At 37.3% G+C, this 21,248-nt stretch overlaps 1 protein-coding gene across 3 annotated transcripts in view; it reads left to right on the forward strand.

The window, feature by feature from the left end:
- The window catches only part of CEPT1 (choline/ethanolamine phosphotransferase 1), a 38,954-nt gene that overhangs the window by 1,744 nt on the left and 15,962 nt on the right, over nucleotides 1-21,248 (forward strand). Inside the window, exons 2-5 of one of the 3 annotated variants that reach the window (XM_040999220.1) lie at nucleotides 5,434-5,844; nucleotides 12,701-12,848; nucleotides 14,870-15,011; nucleotides 20,352-20,436. In XM_040999220.1, the coding sequence (XP_040855154.1) occupies nucleotides 5,506-5,844; nucleotides 12,701-12,848; nucleotides 14,870-15,011; nucleotides 20,352-20,436 (714 nt within the window). In that variant the 5' untranslated portion in view covers nucleotides 5,434-5,505. Of the gene's footprint in view, nucleotides 1-5,426; nucleotides 5,845-12,700; nucleotides 12,849-14,869; nucleotides 15,012-20,351; nucleotides 20,437-21,248 lie in introns of those variants that run through there. The other 2 variants (XM_040999217.1, XM_040999218.1) reach the window with 2 other exon arrangements.

A 21,248-nucleotide genomic window follows, 5' to 3' on the forward strand; every position in this document is an offset into this window, starting at 1 on the left:
TTTGAATAGAGTATGAGGTGGCATATTTCAATCTTTCTTCTCAAGATCTAGAACAGCTAAAAGCTGCTTATCATATTTGTCCATTGTTCAGTAAGTACTGATTAACTACTTAGTTCTAAGTGTGGTATGAGACTTGGGGGGAAAGAATGCGAAGACAGGCATGGCAGTCAGTACAGCTTACAGAGCAGTGTAGAGAAGACAGCCCAAAACAACAAATACAAGAAGTTCAAAGCGTGGTAACCGAAATGTATTCAAGGGAGCAGAACACTGTTGAGTTAGGTTAACATAGGAGAATTTATTTACTAAGCGGAAAGGCTACAGTAGCTATAAAATTATGATCAGTGTTAAACTGAATTAAAGGTGGTAGGATTTATTGATTGATTGCTCTTTATTAACTTTGAGCAGGCTGGGTTGGAGGACTCAGCTCTCAGTTTCTGTTTCCTGCCAGTGTGCGTGCTGCCGGGCAGCCAGTGATGGCTCCCTAGCTGGGAGACCTGGATTGCACTCCAGACTTCACAACCTGTCCCAGCCTTCCATGGAAGTACACGCTCATATTCTTTCATTTAGACCCCTCTGCATTTCAAATGAATACTAAGAAATAATTTTTAAAATACTGACCGGAGTGGGTGTTGTGTGTTGGATTAGGCACTGTTTGAGGCACTCGCATGTCAGTGTCACCACTTCTCCTGACGCCTCTGCCTCTTATCCAGCTTCCTGCTAACGCACCTGGGAAGGCAGCACATGGTGGCCCAAGTGCTTGGGTCCCTGCAACCCACGTGGAAGAACCAAGTGCAGTTCCTGGCTTCTTGTTTTGCCCTGGCTGGGCCCCAGGTGTTATGAGATTTTAGAGAATAAACCAGTGGATGGAAATTCTCTCTCTCTGTCTCTCTCTCTCGTCCCTTTCAAATAAATAGATGTTTAAAAAATACATTATGATTTACAAAAATATATTTTCCATTAACAAGTGCACTGTACTACAAACTTAATAACATTCTTTTAATCTCACTTGTAGTTTTTAATCACATCAGAATAAAAATCCTGTGCCATGATTTATAAACCCCTGCAATGTATTATTCTTGCAAACGTCGCTTTTCTATCTGGTTTACTCTTTCCCTTGAATAGTGATCTCTGAGATATAAGACAAGTAGCTTCTTGCTTCAGGTCCTGATTCATTTTCTTTTCTTTTCTTCACCTGTTCTTAAAACTGCTGGTTCCTTGTTTTCCTCTGAGTTTCATGTACAAGCTGTTTCTTCAGACTGCTTTTTGCTTGTTTTTGCTCTAGACATAAGAGGTAAGGCCATGTGTGTTTTGTTTGTTGCAATCAGATATTGACTGCATTTGGAACTTGGAATCCGTTTTCTTATCAAAACTCTTGCTGGTGGCTAGGTTTCTACACTACCCAGCAGTCATTTTAGTTGTTGGCTGTCTAGAAAATAATTCTTTGTCCTGTGATAAGAAAATGATGTTTTCTGCTTACTCTCTTGGGCACAGACTTCATACTCAAGTTGCTAACATACTTTTGTAGTATTTGTACCTCATTTCCATATTTTCATCTCACTTTCTGTTTTCTCTCCATGTTGCTAATCTTCCTATTGTAGCCACCTTTCCTACTCCCATAAGGTATGCTTGCTTTTTATTTGATATAATTCAGAAGTTCCTCTTTTTTGGAAATGATTCTCGAGGTCATGGAAGAAGGAGCAGTGGAGCTGGATTTGTGTCAGTGACAACAACTGAAGTAGCTGTTTGTATGAGAGAACAAGATGAAATTATATGATAGTGTGAATTTTCTATGAACTTTTTGATGAACCTACTATGTGCCAAATGTAAAGGCCCCAGGGTATCATAGGTGTTATACCTCTCCGAAATATTTGCGATGTTGTTGCTGATAGCTTCACAGAGACAATGTTGCCTGATTGAAATGTTGCCAAAGAAAACTTAGGACTCTTTGACTCTTATCATGTGTGTGTTCTATAAAAACAGCTAGATCTACAACTGTTAGTAAAAATGTAGATATTTTTTTCTAAAACAGAACTAGAAGGTTAAAAAAAGAATGTAGGTCACAGTAGGGAAAAACTCACAAGGAAAGTATCAGCTTATACTATTCCTGCCAAATGCTCAAACTTAAAACCGTTAAGATAGGTTGCTTGTAGCTGGTAGTGCCAAGAGCAGACTAGCACCCTCGGTATAGCACCCCCTTTTGTTGATAGTGGAAAAATAGAACACTGCAACAAGAAAATATGAATTAACTAAACTTTATTCCCATTTTAAGTGGAATTCCACAAGCCTCAATGATAGCTTCCCAGTTGTTGAAAATGCGCTGTTCGTTTTGGTTCCTGTGAAGCTCAGTGTTTTGGTGGTGTTTGATGTATCATTTGATCTCATAGTTTGGTTTTTTTTTTTTTTAAGATTTATTTATTTATTTATTTTGTTGGAAAGGCGGATGTACAGAAAGGAGGAGAGACACTTGATCTTAGCCAAAAGGCCGAGAAGCGATTGGGGAGGAGAGACAGAGAGCAAGATCTTCCATCTGATGGTTCACTCCCCAAGTGACGGCAATGGCTGGAGCTAAGCCAACCCGAAGCTAGGAGCCAGGAGCTCTTCTGTGTCTCCCATATGGTTGTAGGGTCCCAAGGCTTTGGACCGTCCTAAACTGCTTTCTCAGGCCACAAGCAGGGAGCTGGATAGGAAGAGGGCCGCCGGGATTAGAACCAGTGACTATATGGGATCCCGGGCGTGCAAGGAGAGGACTTTAGCCACTACGCTATCGCGCCAGGCCCTTGATCTCATAATTTTATTACCAGTTACTTAAAAATTGTGTGAAAACAGTTTTAGTTAATAACTTTGTAATATGTTTCTATGAAAGACTTACTTGAAATAGTAGGAATTAGCTTTGCTTTCCCTTTTTGTTTGAGATATTAAATGTTTTTGTTTTGTAGCACCTGAGTGGTTACTTCTATCTCTGATTATTTTGAGGTTTTTTTTAAGAAAATTTAAGGATATTACCTTGATCACAATGACTGTTTTCTAAGCCGTATGTTGAGATCCATCATTGACAAAGGTTTTAGATAGCACCTTAAGTCATTAGTGACATTGACATTTGGGAGTTTGATATTTGTGAGGGTGTAGAGAAAAACCTCCTGGTACCTACATAACCCAACATGCTGTTCACGTGGCCATCCTGCCTGTGACTCAGTGTCCCACTGGCTGTGAGTCTGTGCCCACTTGTCTGCGTGCTTGTGTTTTGTATATATGAACCATGTTCTTGTATTTTATAGTTCATGTCGGGTCACAGTGTGCCTGACCCCCAGGGTGCCCGTGTGGTCTGGGTCACTGATTCTATAGTCATGACCTAGTAAAAGTCAAGGAACAGCTGCTTTCAGGTCTCAGCCTGACTCGCTGCATTGCATTCATCACTGGATGAAAAGCTAAGAACTGGCTTTTTATCCACCTGGGACCATAGGGCACCTGCTGCTTTCGAGACCACCCTTCCAAGGCAGAATAAGCTGAATCCTAATAAGAACAGCTGGGCATGTTCCCATCATAGGTCCATTGTTAAGATATTCTAAACCCTGCATTACATTCTGTATTCTCACAGGACACCATTTTTGGGAATTTCATATTTCTTTCTCTATACTATTCAACCAGAGGGTCAAAGTATACCTTTTTCTGGTTAAATGCCAATTCCTTTTAACTCAGTTAAGATTTTTTTTTTTAATGTTATGACTTCCCTTCCTCCCTTTGCTCACTATGTGTTTTCCACAAGGTACTTTATTCTTTTTCTTTCCATATTTAATCACTTCAAAAATCTTTTTGGTCTTTAGCTAGTCATTAGCTTCTAACTCGGTAATTTAAAATTTTCATCTCTTGTTCGAACTCCAGGCTGTATTTTATCTGAGGCATCTTAAGTTACATGTGTGCCTTTCCTCCCTACCGCCACCCTCAGTTGCCCTCTCACCTGCACATCCCAAAGGCCAACATATAATTAGCTGACTTTTTTCCTAACTTTCCCTTTTGACGGCAGTACCGCTAGTTTCCAGTTTCCCTTCCCTCTGCTCCACTCATCTCTAGTACCTAAACACTTTGTTCTGTCTCTGTTTTACCATCAGTGGCTGCCACACTACAAACAGTTGAAGTCACTGTGCTAATTTTTTATTGTTCTCACTACTTTATCCGTCCTGATGGCTATATATGGCTACCCTGTTCATCTTGGAAATACCCTTGTAAATATTTCATTACTCTGTTTAATTACTTGTAATACTTGCATTATTGCTGATGATTCCTAAATCAAGTCCAGAAAAATTCGGGGCTCAATCTCCAGGTCCTTTACCCATAGTCATCATTTAGTTCATCACTTGTGTTTGCTTACTGTTTTGTCATTTCATCATGGCATGAGTTCATAAAATTAATTTTTCATTGTTACTTATCTCCACCTCGAATTCTTTCTGGAACCCTTGTCACTATTTAGTTTTGTCTTTTAATTTAGCTTAAACAGAAACAATGTGTTTGTTTAAACATCATTTACCAGTCATGTGGTTTGGGCATGTTAATTAATTAGCCTCCCATGTCTTAGTTTATTTTTCTATAAAGATGGAGTCAACAGCCCCTGCTTTTTAGGATTGTTCATATTAAATGAGTATGTGTGTATGTGTGTGTGCATAGTATTTGAGCTGTTTGATATAAAATAAATGCTCAATTAATGTTAGCTTTATCATTAGAGAGAAATTTAGTGGTTTTTTTAAGATTTATTTATTGATTTTAAGGGCAGAGTTACAGAGAAGGTGTAGGAAAGATCTTCCAACTACTGGTTATCTCCCTACATGGTCACAAAAGTCAGAGCGTGGCTGTTCTGAAACCAAGAACCAGGAACCCCTTCTGGGTCTCCCACATGCATGCAGAGGTCCAAGCATTTGGGCCATTCTGTATTGCTTTCTCAGTCACATTGTCAGGGACCTGGATCAGAGGTGAAACAGCTGGACTTTAACTGGCTCCATAGGGGTGCCAACATCAGAGGTGGTGGCTTCACCCCAGTGCCACAACATCAGCCCCTGAAAATGTAGCTTTAAACCCATTTCGTTCAAATTATTCTTTTAGTATTAGTATTGATTTGCTAGGCTCAGGATTTCATTTTATGTATGACACACTGAGATTGTTTCTAACTTCTGTTCATGACATTAGTGAAAGCATTGTGAGATAGGAAAAGCAGTGTAAAGTCACATAAACTATAAAGTCACAGGAAGCCTATCACTATTAAAGTTCCATAATATTTTTTGCTTAGGGGGAGGGTCATACGTTTTGACTAAGAACTAGAACTAAAATCAAGTCCCTCATTTTCTGATGCCAGTTTGATATTTTTATTCTATTAGTAAACTGATTTTAGTGATACTGATTTTAAAAAATGGCTTACAAATATACTCTTTTTCCCCACCCCCCCAGATAAACACCTGCCATAAAAAGCTGTAAAACAAGATAAATTACTATCTCCAAAATAAAAGAAAACCAAGATCCATGAGTGGGCATCGGTCAACAAGAAAACGATGTGGAGATTCTCACCCAGAGTCCCCTGTGGGCTTTGGGCATATGAGTACTACAGGGTGTATATTAAATAAGTTGTTCCAGTTACCCACACCACCACTGTCAAGACACCAGCTAAAGCGGCTAGAAGAACACAGATATCAGAGTGCTGGACGGTCCCTGCTTGAGCCCTTAATGCAAGGGTATTGGGAATGGCTAGTTGGAAGAGTTCCCTCCTGGATTGCCCCAAATCTCATCACCATCATTGGACTGTCAATAAATATCTGTACAACTATTTTATTAGTCTTCTATTGCCCTACAGCTACAGAGCAGGTAAGAAGAATTTCTTAAAAGAGATACTAGCATTTATTACATACCAGTAACATGGCAGTTGGGGGTTTGGGAGGTGATTTTAACTAAATAAAGAAAAAACATTTAATAGCTATTTGTCAACTCTTAGAAAATAACCACGCACACTGTGATAAGGCTCCTAAGTACAACCCACTTTGCACACTGTTGCTCATTTAACTTCAAAAGCAAAGAATGTTAGTAGGGATTAACACAGTGATCCTTTTTAAAAAATCAGTACCTTTCTCAGTTCTTTACAAAAGAGGTTTAACCCTTAAAAAGTCTTAATAGTATGTCCAACAAAGTTTAAAATAATCACACAGGGAAGTCTCTATTAGAAATGACGTGACTTTAAAGCCAATCTTACTAAAGGTATTGTCCTGGTCATTCCAATGAGAATTGGGAACTGTCTCTTTGTAATACATCTTTGGATGTGTTATTACTGTTGTAACAGGCAAAGAAAATATTTAAAAAAAAAAGTTTCTAAATTTCCTGTTCTGTGTCCTCTGGCTGCCATTAAGAAAGGATGCATGGTAATTGCTTCTGCAGACTCTTTACATAGGTCTTCGCAAATACTAGCTTACCCTGTCTTACTGTCTGCTCACTGCTCAAAAGCAAAACAGATTGACTCTTCAGCACAATGTGTTACGTTGATGTTTGTTTCTTTGGTTTTAAAATCTCCTTTTCCAAAACTAAGATAGTTGAGTGGATGAGCCGCTGAGGCCTTTGTAATGCCTGTATTAACACAATGATCAGCCTCAGGTGCTAAAGAAACTTAGGTTATCCTCAACTGCAGATGGTGAAATGACTCAGATATACACAGTTATAGTTGCACAGCATCTCTGATTCTAAGCTTCAAGTAATTTTTTAAAAATTTTTTTCAGATTTATATTTTGGGATAAAATTACTGCCATCCTTTATGTCTTCATCAGTTCTTTGATTTCTACAGTACTCCTGCTATGGTGAACGACTGTTGAAGTTCACAACTGAAAAAACATGTAGTTTTTATCATCTTCAAGGTGCCTATTTCCCTCCACCATTCAACTTTAATTTCCTCCACTGATTTAATTCCTCTTTCATACAGATTGTATGTATGTCGGATTGTCTCTCATTTCCTTAGCTGTCATGCTATTCCTCAATTAGGATACACATACACACAAAACAAAACACAGTACAATTTTAAGTGTGTGTGGATATCGTTTATCATGTATCCTCTGAACTGTTCACTTGGCCCTTACTTGAGGCCCTGACTGCTGTGTTCGAAAGCGTTTGGTCCAGATCTTGTTTTATCTTTAGAGATATAATGCGACAGCAGGAGATGGACTGATTTTAGCAGAAGCCCTCTGGCGGTCCTAAGCCAGGCCTACAGTGAAGATCTGAGAAAGAAAGCATGTTAGCATGTTCAGTGGTAATTCAGCCACTACTGGTCATTTGTTGAAACCCCAAATATGCCAAGTTCTGTGTTCCCCTTTTATGCTTTTCCTATGACCTCTGTTCTAAAGTTAGGAATAACACTCAAATTAAGTCATTTCAAGAGTCTTCCAGAATGGGAACTGTTCTGTTCACAGGAAACTTTTCAGAGTTGCTTTTGGGAGGAGCTATGGTAGGTGATGACTGAGCCTCTGCTTGGTGCTCAGCAAGGGAAAGTAATGCAAGGCTTGTACCCAGCCCTGGAGACTCCCGGATCCTCACCAAGGACTATCAGTGCAGGCACCAAGGACTACATCCCAACTGCCCAGGAGAACACGGGGAATTGGAGTACCTTCGAAGGCTAAGAACTCTGAGGTCATCCACTCCCCTTTGAATCTCCCACATGGGATGGAAGAAGCCCAAATCCTTCCTTGCAGGATCCAAGGTCCTTGGAACAAGATCCAGGAGCCCTGAGCAGTCCGCAGAAACAGAAGAACAGTAAACTCCCTTCAGGACTAGGGAGAGGAGCTTTTCTCTGGTCCTTACTTAGTTCCAACTTTGGATCCCCACCCTCTCTTGTAGTGACCATCAGGGTCATCCCTGAGGCCCCCCCAAAAGCAAAACAAAACAAAAAAACAACAACAAAATTAGAATAGATGAATAGAGAACAACAAGGAAAGCTTAGAACCAGACAGTAAATGGTCAGTGGGGACTCACATATACCTTACTAGGTAGGACACAAAAATAAGTTACTCCTCACTGGGGTATTGAAGATTTCTCTGCATACCCCTCCTAAAACTGTTCGGTGCCTGATCTGTTGACATATGCCTTGTTAAAGTTATTAGCCAGTTTAGACTATCCTAAAATCTGCCAAGTTCAGTAAAAATTATGCTTCAAAGCTATAGACTGCTAAATACAAAAATGAAAATAGACATGAGACAGCTGAATAGTATCCTACAGCCATTTTAAGATGGATAGAAGCCAGTTGTATATAAACTAAAAGTGAAATGTCAATGAAGTAGTCACAGGATGTGGTTAAGAGCTTGCATTTTCTAACATATCAGTCACTCAGTACCATGTCAATTAACTCCATAATGTTGTAAATTGTTGTTGATGTTGTGTTGGGGCTTTTAATTGGTCGGAACAATATTCTGCCAGCTCTGCTTTTAGACCAGAGATGGCCTCCCCAAGAAACTGTTGAATTGATCTGGACAATAAGATGCTGGACTCTATGCATGGTACATGCTTGCAATGAAAGAAGCATGACTGAATTTGAACTGTAATACTGCAGTAAGGTGGAGGAATCCACCATGGGGAGGGGTTGGGGGAATCCCAGAGCCTATGAAACAATGTCATAAAATGAACTGCAATTTAAAAAAAAAGCAAAAAAAAAAAAAAGAGTATTCCTGGATGTGCTGGTAGCTTTATGGTGGAAATCGTAATTAGGCACAGATCAGAATGCATTAAGATAGGTCATGGCGATCTGTAATAGGTCTGTTATCTCGCTCATCTTCAGAAAGGTGTATAAATTTTAAAGTCATACTTAATCTTTTTAAATCTCATTTTGTGTTGTTGTTATTATTAAGATTAAATAATATTGTATGCCAGACACCTAGCACGTAACATTTAATGTTATATTACTTTGTTGATCAGAAAGATTAAGTACACAGTGCATTATTTCCAGGAACCCTTTCTTCCATTTCTGACTTTCTCTGATAATATATAATTTATAGAATCACAAAATCTAAAATCATCTAAACTCTTGAAGTTCTTGCTTTTAAATACTGTTTTGGAGTAAAAGAGCACCATAAATTTATAACTCGGGCAGATTCTCTTTCAGAGATTTCTTTTGGATCTTATACCTCAGTAATCCTTAAGTTTCATTTGTATATATATTTTTTCTTCTTAATGAATAAGAATTTCAGATACCAGTCTTTGCGAAAGACAATAAAAGTCATTGTTGTAGAGATTTTTAGATAGGTTTTGTTCGAGCAAACCTCATATAGATAGGAAAGCAAAATAAACTCTTTGTTTTAAAATTCCTGAGATAGAAATGCAGACCACTCTTTTTATATGGATTATCAAGATTTCCCTGATGTATTTGCTAGTAAGATTTAGACTTTGTATCAGGTAGTTGCAGCATAAGTTAATTTGTAATTGGTCTTCCATTGGCTCGCTCTCCAAAAGGCTGGGAACAGTTAGGTCTGGGCCAAACTGTAGCTGGGACCCAGGCACTCCATCCTGATTTCCCACATAGGTGGAGGGTGGCAGGTGCTTAAACCGTCTTCTACCTTCCTAGGAACACTGGCAGAAAGCTGAATGAACAAAGCTAGAAGAACAATGAGAACTGGAACTGGGACTCCAGTTTGTAATGCTGGTTTTATTTTTAATGCTGGTACTATTGCGGTATACACATATATTAGTATGCTTGATTTGTCCTTGCTACTTAAGACAGAAACAAGAGTTGGTGTTGCCTATTTTATATGGATGAAAACCAGAACTGAACTATACCATTACCAATAAAACTTTGCCAAATTAAATACATTTTTATAATCTGATCATGAGAATTTTTGTGTAAATTCTCATTTTTTTTTTTGTTTTTATGTTGCTAAGTGTAATTCTTGTGTGTTTTTTTTTTTTTTTTTTGCTTTGTTTTGTTTTGCTTTGCAGGTTTATTTTATTTAGTTAAACGGCATAGTTAGAGAGGTCTTCCAAGAGCTTCTTCCAGGCCTCCCACATAGGTTCAGGGGCCCAAGCATTTGGGCCATCCTCCACTGCTTTCCCAAGGAGTAGGATGGGAAGTAGAACAGTTAGAATTCAAAGCAGCGCTCATGGGGGATGCCTGTGTCACTGCAGTGGCTTTACTTGCTACACCACAATGCCAGCCAATGCTTTTGATTTCTCTCACTAAAAAAGGATTTGGTGGAATTCTTTTAGCAAACAAAATTAGGAAAGAAAATTAAAGTGGTACATTGCCCAATTCTATTGACATTTAAAAGGAGAAAAACTTATAATAAATCAAACAAAGAAAGTTACAAAGCAGAAAGTAAAAACTTCCCCTTTCTATGTGCTTTTCTTTCCTATCTTCTCCAGTGCCTTCCAAACATAACAGGATTTAATAATTGTTTAATGTTTCCTTCCTCTTCTCTAAAAACTTTACTCTCATACTCTCATAGACGTACAAGGGGGCATCAAAAAATTCTTAGAAAATATGTATTATAAAAGACTGTGGATCTTTTAAAAATTGCATATAAGTAAGCATCTTTTCCTTTTTAACATAAGCTTTTTTTTCCCCATATTTTAATTTTATTTGAAAGTCAGAGTTACAGAGAGGAGAGAAACAGAGAGAGATCTTCCATGCACTGGCCTCCACTGGATAGCTACAAGGGTCAGGGCTGGCCTGATCCAAAGCCAGGAGCCAGGTACTCTATTCAGGTCTTCCACCTGGGTGCAGGGACCCAAGGACTCGAGCCATCTGCTGTCTGCCAAGGCCAGAATCAGCGAGTTGAACCAGAAGTGGAATGGCTGGGACTAAACCCAGCTTTGATTTGGGTTACTTATACCACTGGCAGAGGCTGAGCGTGCTACACCATTTTACCTGTCCCTTCCATAAGCTTTTTGAAGGAACTCTGTGTGTGTGTTTTTGTGTATGTGTGTATGTATCCTTCAGTTTGTAAAACCCTCAGGCTTTCTTACTTAAGCCAAATAACACAAAACCTTTATAAACATTTCCAAGTTGGATAATTGCCAGCCTATGATGAGGTGGTTTGTTGTTGCCACTTCTGCCCCACCCACCTATCAAAGTATAGCAATTTCCTGACTGACACCAAAGTTCCTTCCTTCAGTTTCTCTCCCGGGCTTTTAGCTCAGTGAAGACAGTTCTTATAAGGAAAAAGGTTCTATAGCAGCTACAGGTTTACAGGTTCATAGAAGTAAGAAAAATTCAAAAAGAAAGCTTTACTTTCTCTTTTCTAAGTATGTAATAATTATTTTGGTATTTTCTAGGATTGTATGCTTAACGTTGAAGATGCGTCTATTCCAGCATAACATTTTACCCCCATTAGAATGCTAACTTTCTACCCTGGGAAGTTTCTAGGTTTCTAGTCCTCTAGAGCAGAGCCCATCAGTGTACTATGTCTGTATTACCCAGTCTGGTGGATCTAGCCATGCGTTGCTGTTGTGAATTTGAAATATGCCTAGTGCAGCTGAAGAACTGAAGTTTTAATTTTAACTAATTTAAACTAAAATGGTTACACATGGCTAGTGGCACTCTTGTAAAACAGCACTGCTCTAGAAGTTGTTGTATCCTTTAAGAGCAGAAAATGTAGATCCAAAGTCCAGAAGAGAAGGTTCTTGGGCCTACAGGATTAATGACCCGAGTCAGTAAGCTGACATGTGAAGTGAAACTATTTAACCATGCTTTTGCTTTAGAACTCTCTTATGACAGGTATGTATTATGATCCTTTACACAGCCTAAAATATAACTCATAAATAGGTCTGTGTCAAAGAGGAAACCTTTGGCAGCACAGAATGTATGGAATATTATTTTTGTACTTCTGAGTGTTTCATGCAATGTAACTTGATATCCAAAAACTGAGAAAAATGTCCTAGGATTGTAAATTTTCTTTTCCATAGACTAGACATGAGGAAATAATGAAAAGTTCTAGAGAACATTCTTTTGTATTATAACAAGCCAAATTGAAGCTTTATTTATACATAACGCTAGAATTCAATACCAGTGATCCAATTTTCTTTTGGAAGAAGAGAAGCTATTCCTTAAAAATGTTATCAGAAATATTTGGAACATAATTTTCTGAACACTCGGTATACAAGATCATCATTTTCCTTGTGTTAGTGTATGGACCAATGAAGAGATGGCCCATATATTTTAAAAATTATTTATTACAAATTTTAAAATCATTTTTTAAAATTTGCATGTGAAAATGAACTTGAAAAGTGTCTGCATATTATGCCTCCCTCTTGGATTTTTACAGAATACAATAATAGTAAGTGCTAGAGAAAAATCTTGTAATAGAGAAATCCAGAATTTTAACCCAGAATTTCTAAGAAGCATGAAATTTTCTTTTGTGTATTACCTTTAAACATCACTTCAGGAAAAATGATAGATTATTCGTTAATCAACGCTTAGAATCTAAGTGTGGGGAGGAAATCTATGATAATGTTTCTACAGTATCCCTGCAAAGCTGTTATCCAGCATCTCTCAAGACACCCCTTTTCAGCAGGGGGGTGGATTTTACAAACTCAATGGTTTCAGTAAGTTCTTCATTGTGCAGCACTCAAACCTTGTCTTCTGTAGCCTCTAACCAGCAATTCTTCTCTAGATGTAAAAGTAAAATGTCCACACATAAAAAATGTATTAAACATAGTAACTAACCTGTCTGAATAAATTTTCCCTTATTTTATCTTATAGGCACCTTTGTGGGCGTATATTGCTTGTGCGTGTGGCCTCTTCATTTACCAGTCTTTGGATGCCATAGATGGGAAGCAGGCAAGAAGAACCAACAGTAGTTCTCCCTTGGGGGAACTTTTTGATCATGGTTGTGATTCATTGTCAACAGGTATGCTTGATTTTATCAGTGTTCAAAACAGTGTGCTTAAAAAGGTTTTTAGAATACATGATTTTTATGTTAAATTCGGTGTATTTCAAAAGACTAGTTATTTGTTCATTACTGACACTATTGGAAATTTGCAGAAGTAAATTTCTTTGTACTTCAGTTATACTGAACCCTAATGATTGTTTTTGGCACATTTTGTCATAAAAGGTTATTATCTTGTTAGCAATAGATAGTTACTATATTTGGATTTTAGGTAATCTGTCTTTATTTTTCCTTTTTCCAAGTAATAATTAAGTATTTTTAGAGACAGAAAACAAAAATTTGGAAAGTAAGTGATGGTACTATTCCCCATTTTTACTTAGTTCCTCATTTGTTTTCTTGTCATTTGACATGCATTTAAAATGTTTTAAACGAAACAGTTTTACTCCTTGATAAATATTTACAGATGGAGGTGCATGTCGAAAGCATTCTTTCAGTATGTACTGACACCAGCTTGCTTATTAAGGGGAGAGTAGCAGCTGAACTGTTAGCAGCTCTGAGTCAAGAAAAGCTCAGAATTTCTGATTTGTAAACGGTAGTGGGCCATCTTGAAAAGCTTGTCATTTAACCAGATAACCACAGAATAACAGCTATCCTATTTTTGGTTTGTTTTGAATGAAAGATTTCTATTGTAGCTAGAGTTCAAAAATGTTATCGCAAGTCTTTTTCAAGGTATGTGCCTCACTCAATTATATCTGCTAAATAAGAAAAACCATTACAAATATGACTACAGTCCCTTTATGATTTATGTCAGCCCTGTGTTTTTCTTTTTGGTATTCTGCCTTCTAATGAACATTTCCTCATTGCTGTGGTTGCTGTGTTGAGTCAGAAGGAGAAATTCAAAGGGCACACTTCCACATGCTGCTTCGTTTCCCTGATGTCCCCACAGGTGGTGCCAAAGCCGGTGCCAGAACCCCATCACTTATGCCATCATCCCATCTGCCTTCTAGGACCTAACTGAGCATGCATCTGGAGTAAGGAGCTGAGCCATGTGTGAAACCCAGGCACTCCGATGTGGAATACAGAATACAGACAGCTTGGGCCAAATACAGCCCCTGTCTTTTGACACTTTAAAGTTTTACTAATGTTTTTGTGAGGCAGAGACACCGAGAGCTGCCAACCTGCAGTGAACCCCTCAAAGTATACAAAGCTGGGCCCGAGCTGGGAACTTGGTCAGGTCTCCCATGCGGATGTCAGGAACCCGACTACTTGAGCCATCGCCACTGCCTCCCAGGGCCCACATTAGCAGGGAATGGAATCAGAAACCACAGGCACATGGGACACAGGGACAGGAATCAAACCCAGGCACTTCAGTGGAACTCGCAGGTGTCTTAACAGGCATTTATTTTTGTTTTTAAGATTTATTTATTTTTTACTGCAAAGTTGGATATATACAGAGAAGAGGAGAGACAGAGAGAAATATTTTCCGTCCAATGATTCACTTCCCAAGTGACCACAGTGGCCGGTGCTGTGCCAATCTAAAGCCAGGAGAACAGATCCTCTTCCAGGTCTCCCACGTGGGTGCAGGGTCCCAAGGCTTTGGGCCGTCCTCGACTCCTTTCCCAGGCCGCAAGCAAGGAGCTGGATGGGAAGCGGGGCTGTCAGGAACCTGGCACATTCAAGGCGAGGACTTTAGCCACTAGGCCAGAGCACTGGGTCCTTAACAGGCGTCTTGATCGCAAAACTGAACACTCCCCCCTACATTGTGACTTTTATTGCTCCTCAGTGCCACTGTCACTAGGTGAGGAGAATAAAAAAATGCTGATGTATTTTTGTTGCTTTCAAGAACTTAAGTTTCATCAAGTGAATTAATGAAGAGATTAGAATTATGTAGTAAAAGATAATATCCTGGTTTCCCTTTACCACATGTGAGAGTAGATTTTACATTCACAGCACGTATGTTTGCCTTGTCTTGAATCGTTTTGATCTCAGCTAATGGCTGTAATTCATATTATCCGGTCTTTATTGTTATCTTTCCTCTACAGTTTTTGTGGTTCTTGGGACTTGTATTGCAGTGCAGCTGGGGACAAACCCTGACTGGATGTTCTTCTGCTGTTTTGCTGGAACATTCATGTTCTATTGTGCACACTGGCAAACATATGTTTCTGGAACACTGAGATTTGGAATGTAAGTAATGCTTAATAGTAATTTTTATTTTAAATATGAACCGTGTTTCTGACAGATACAAATATTAAGAATTGTTCATATCACTTTATTAGTTTAATACATAGAAGTTTTAAAACATTACCATTGCACTTATTCCCTGATAGATTCTATCACATCACCCCGTTACTGGTTGCTTTGCTTTGTTTTGTTTTTGAATAAAAAATATCAAAGCCTTTCATCTAGGGTTTATAAAGCAACAGAGAAAAAGGACTCTCCCCACTCCCACCTTACTGCTCACCTAGATTTACCTTTCAGACACGCCAACGATTTTCCTCTACTGTTATTTACTTTTACTATTATTTTTAATTCCATGTTTATTTTGACAAATAGAAATGCACTTTCAGGAAAGATAATATAGTTTCTAAGATGAAAGATTACATCTGTAAAAATCTTAGCTCTTAAGAATTCTGCTAACATAAGCACATCATGTATTACTCTCAACCAGATAACTAGATAATTTAAAAAGGAAGCACAGGCTGTTTCCAAGCGTAAAAATGAATTGTTTCTGACTGCTAGTCCATTCTTCTTCATAAATACTGATGAATAAACCAGTCTCGGAAGAAGGTTGAGACATTTACTAGTTTAGTTAGTGTTTAGTTATCACAGATCCTATTTGCACTGCTCAAGTTGTTCTTTAACTTTTCATCACAAAAGTTCAAAGAGAAAAAACTGTGTGCTTCTTGAAATATCAAAATACAAGTCTTTGATTGTAAATGACAGAACAAATCTTATTCATTTTTAAGATGATTCATTACAAATTGTTTTTTTCATTTTCAGTCCCTGGTGAACTTAGTTTTTGCAGGTCTTAAAAAAACTGGGATGCATATAAATTCACATATTCATTACAGGTTCATTTTAAATATCTTTTGCTAAATTGATTTAAAGTAGAATTTAAGATGAGATTATAGCAACAACTAAATAATTACTAGTACTTTGGATGTAAACTATTAGAAGTTTGTCTCGGAATAATTCCAAGATAATTGGAGTTAGAAAATATAATTAAGACTCATCTAAAGGTGTTGCCTTTATTAGAAACAGTAGGAGACACAGGTGTCCATGTGCAAGCTATCTTCCTGTGGATTTATTATCAGTTTATAAAATGATCAATGCTCAGAAAATAGTGAAGAGTTCTGATAGAATAATTGAAAATGTATGCAGCTATTTCTTCCTCAGTATTGTCATAGTCTATTGTAGTATTCTTAGAGTGCTTCTGCTTTAGGTAAATCTACAAAATGTAATAGACTTCTAAGATCACTTGGTTTTGTAGTAATTCGGTTTTAATTTTTTGTGATATTGCTATTTTGAAAAATGGCAGCATTTATTATAGTTGAATTTCATATCATTTAAATGTCTTTGGTTATTATCTCACAGGAACCCTCCAAACCCTCATTAATTTCAAAATTTGTATACCAGTCCTAATGTATTCTGCTTCCTTTTTGAATAGTACAGCAGCTATATGATGTGGAAATTGAAGAAAAGAGAGTTAACCATTAAAGCAGGAGGAGAGGAAATAAGCAGTGTTTTCAAGAGTGACGATATCTTGGCTTTCTATCTTCCAGTCTTAGAATTTTCCTCATAGAAGTTTCTTTTAATGAAGTATATTTTTGGAGAATGCAAGCATGTCTATATGGTTAGATTATAAGATGTCTGCAGAGAAGAGGCTAGCAGTAAAGCTGAAGAAGATTCCAAAATTCAGAGACCTTCTCTATTCTTCCAAGAAATGTAATCCTTCTCCCGAATCTGTAGGGCACTTTTGCAAGACCTGCAGCAGGGAGAAGACCAAAGTACTGTTTACAAATACCAGTTTGTCGTTGTAGCAGAGGGTAGTTAGGAGTAGGCTGAGATACAAATAAGAAAACCCCTTAGGAAGCTTCATCATAATTAATATGAGGAATGATGAAGCTTGAATGAACACAGTGGAATTGCTATGGCAGGGAACAGGATAGGCTGGGGGGAGACTTAAGAGGCAGAAATGTAGGACAGTCTGTTAAGATGAAAAAAAAAAAAAAGAAAAACCAATTTGAGGGCAGAATTGGAATGACTCTGTTCCCATGTTTCAGGGGTTGGATAGAAGATAGAAAAAGGCACTGGAATGGGACTCCCTTTAAAATAAGAGTGCTAGGGAGAAAAATGTAGATGAAAGATTTTAGACATTCAGACAGACTGTGACTAGCAGAAAACTTCAAGAACAAACTTAAAAAGAAGCCCATGAGAATTATTGAACTGCAAGAGTCAGAGGAAGAATTCTGAATTGAAAAGCCAGAAAACGAGTACATTTTAAACATAACTGCTGCCAAAATTCAAAATGAGGACAGGAAATTCTGCATTGAATTGGCAGGATGAGCCGCCTGTAGTAGTTTCGGTGTGATGATGGGATAGAAGCCACTGTGTAAGGAGAGAGATATGAGTGGAATAAATAAGGAGATTACTACTTAACACACATTACCCAAGGTCACTTATAAAAATAAGTGGCTGTGATGGGAAGAACAAAAGTGTTAGTTAGAGGGGAGAGAATGAGCTCCAAAGAAAGAGGATTTTATATTTTTAATGACAAAATTACAGGCATATGGGCAAAAACCAAGTAAAGAAGAGATTAAAGATACAGAGGAAAAGAGAAAGAACGATGATTTATAGAGCAAGACTAAAGGGATTACGAAGAGGGACTAGAGAGGAGGAAACAGACTGAAGTGTTTCCTTGTAAAGCTGCTTAAAAATCTAAAAATATCGAAGCCAACTGAATTTCACAAAAAAAATAGAAATTGTTAGTGTATAAAGGGATTGGTTTTGCTCTGAGAAGTTGTATTCAGCACCCAGAAACCCTGTATTTGTATTAAAGCAACCTTGAATTATTTTCTGAATAAAGAGCAGTCAACAATATTCTTAGATTACACTGTGAGTTCCTTACATTTAGGAAGATATTTGTCAAAATACCAACACAATAACAGCATGTGGAATATATTTGGACATTCCTAAAGAAATCTTAATTATTCTGCATTTCACATGTTGTCATATATAATAGACATAAAATAGGTTAAATATTGAATTATATCCTCTATGTACATAGGAGAAACTCAGAATTTTATTTTGGTTATTGAAGAAAGGACAAAGTTAGCTATCAGATAAAGTCTGAACATAGCTAAAAGCTGCGTTGCAGAGCATGTTGATGCCTTTATTAGGTAACTAGGCAGATCCCTCTCCCTGTGTTGCCCCTTGACTATGCCAAGTAGAGAGCTGACAGATGAGTACCCTTCATTGGCCTTCTAGGCCCTGCCAACCCCGAGGATGTTCATTAGCCTGAATCTAAAAGTTCATGGCGGGAAATGGAGTTAGAGAACATCATGGGAGGATCGTGTTCACAGAAGACAGGTATTATGAGCTGAAACATTGTAAATAGTTGTAAAAACAAAATGTGACTTAAAGTGTTTATGGATTGTCCAAAGCCCTCTCTTAAAACCTAATCCTCTGTATTGTATAGGATGATTTTTAGAAGGCAAATGCTGAAATACATGGCCTCAACTCTATGTAACTTGTTTGTATAGAATCATTTTTATAAATTAGATGCATAGATGCCCTAAACAGTCTTTAATAAAAATTTCACATAAGGAAAAAATGGGTCTTAAAAAATGTTACTTACTGTAAAGGCAGAGCTCTTATTTAAACTACTGTTTCAGCAATTGTAGCAGTAGTAGTAATAATAATATTCCTAAAGTTTTCTTTTCTGAGGAATAAAGGAAATTGAACTCAGGCCAGTATATCTTGGCTCGAATGTTAACAAGTGTTGTCAACAAATTACCTTATCGTGTTTCAGCTTGGGCAAGGAACAAAGCTTTCACAGGGCTACATTACCTCACTTACAAAATAAGAGATTTGGATTAGATTATCTCTAATGTTCAATTTGTAAAATCATTGCATCTGTTACTGTTATAGATACAGTTTCTGGTGTGCTCATTTTAGGCAGAATATTGATCTGCACTCTCACTGCATTATTCACCTCACACTTCTACAGTGTCATACTGTGCCACCATTTATTTCTGTATAAGTAAATTAACTTACCATTTTTCTGTAGTTAGAAAAAATTCAATGTGTTCCAATAAGAATCTCTCAAATCTAATTTAATTCTGTAAGCAGTTTCTAAGGAATAATTGATTTAAGGACTCCAAGTAATGAAAATTACTAATGTATAATGTATTTCCTGTGGATTAAGAATTTAGAAACATTCTATCAAACACCTGTATCGAATCTGCATATTTTTAAATGTCTAAGGCTTAACACATTAGTCATCAAATACCAGATCTTCATTGTAGCTTTTAGTTTTTCGTTTTCCTATGTATATTATTTTCTGAGCAGTGATTCGTTTATTTGGACTCCAATTCCATCCATTTAATTTTATCAGTTGTTATAGATTATTCCTTAAAACACCCATTTGTGTTAACCTAGATTGCAATTTGAATTCTCATCAAATAAAACCGTAGACTTACAGTCTCGCTTGTGTTCCTCAGTTCTTAGTTTTGATTAGTTTTTTTAGAAACCTATTTCCTGCTACTCTTTCTGTAACCAGAAATGTTCTGAAACTACTTTAATGGTTGACAGAATGTTTTGCATATTTTTATAACTAATAAACTTAATGTGGTAGAGAATTGTAGTGCTGGTATCGATTTAAAGAGAAAGGAAAAGGAAAGATTGTGAACTAGGAACTCTCAAGAAATAGAATAAGGAAATAGCCAATTTGATTTGTGTTTTTACTATGTCCAGAGAAGTCACTCTTAACTAGATTCTTTTCCTGTTATTCTTTTCACCTACATATGTTAAGTTTTTGAGATAGCTGAGGTAGGAATGTGATGAGGTTTGGAGCAGTGAGGGAATGTGATGTCATAGGAGATGGTCCTTCAAATTGCGTATTGGAGCTACTTGGGATGATTTTTGTTTGTACACACAGCCTGAATAGGTTCTGGTGCTTAGATGACCTGCATCCTAGACAGCGTGATAATTTGTACAGTCATCCTCACCGCCTCTAGGCAGTTGAGAGGAACACTGTGTTTTGGCACTGATGCTTCTAGCTGCCTACTCTGAGTCAATGGGTTAGTCTTCTACTTGTTTAAGCTTACATTTGAGTTTGTGTATGAAGTATTTGTGTATGCATAGGGACAGTCCATTATTGTGTAAATTACATCGTTGAATGTTAAGTGTCTTTATAAGGAGAATGTTACTTTTTAAATCTGCTTCTGTGACCTATTTTAATAGGCCTCTCTAGGAAGAGTTCTGAGTAAAGTTATATTGAAATGTTTGTTTCCTTATGCATAGATTCGATGTTACAGAGTCCCAGATCATAATTGTAGTATTCCAGCTTCTCACAGGAACCCTGGGGCCTTGGTTCTGGAACTTCACGGTAACTGCTAGAGTATTCATGCTGTCTGATGAACAATGGCCTGAACTCAGTAAAGGCAGCACCTTTGTCATGCACAGAGTGATTAAAAAGTGAAAACTCAAAAGTGTTTCTCGTGATATTTCACAGACAACTCATTAGGAAAAAATAATTTCAGCATATAATAGGGCAATAAAAATCCACCCTCTTAAACAATTTTTAAAGAAAAATTTCTTGTGACCTGCTGCTAAAGCCAATTTTCTTTTCCATTTATCCATTGAGCATAATATTTTTCTCTAATTTTTTAAAACCTTTCCACCATGAAACAGGATTTTTTTTTCTATTTTAAAAACAATGAAGCAAGCAGAGTTTTTCTTAGATAGTTGAAAAATCCTAATGTGGAGAAAAATTCTATTTATTCTCAGCTTCTGAAGCAAATTGTCTGAGCACTCTGGAGCTAGTTCTTCCACTTAGGTTAGCAATGATTTTGATTTAAACGTGTATGACAGAAACTATTTCTATTTGTTTTGCTTAATGTGCTCCTCTCTTCCTTGTGCTGTTAAAGCAGGATAAACTTGGCTTTCCATGTCACTGTAGTCATACTTTGAATGCCTTCTTTTTTTAGTTTTCTTTTTTGTTTAGCAGTATGTGTTTTTTCTAATGTAGTGCCAAATAGAATACATTTCTTCTCAGGGATATTATTTTGATCTTACTGCTTTTAAATTTCAGAACATTTCCTAGTAAATTTTTCTCAACAAGTTATCCCAGGATCCTTTATACTTTAGTATGTAAAGTTTACGCTTAGATTTTAATTTGTGTTACAGTTCAAAGGGAAT

This window comes from Ochotona curzoniae, unplaced genomic scaffold (assembly GCF_017591425.1).
Source record: "Ochotona curzoniae isolate NIBS_2020 unplaced genomic scaffold, NIBS_Ocur_1.0 scaffold_1037, whole genome shotgun sequence".
NCBI lineage: Eukaryota > Metazoa > Chordata > Mammalia > Lagomorpha > Ochotonidae > Ochotona > Ochotona curzoniae.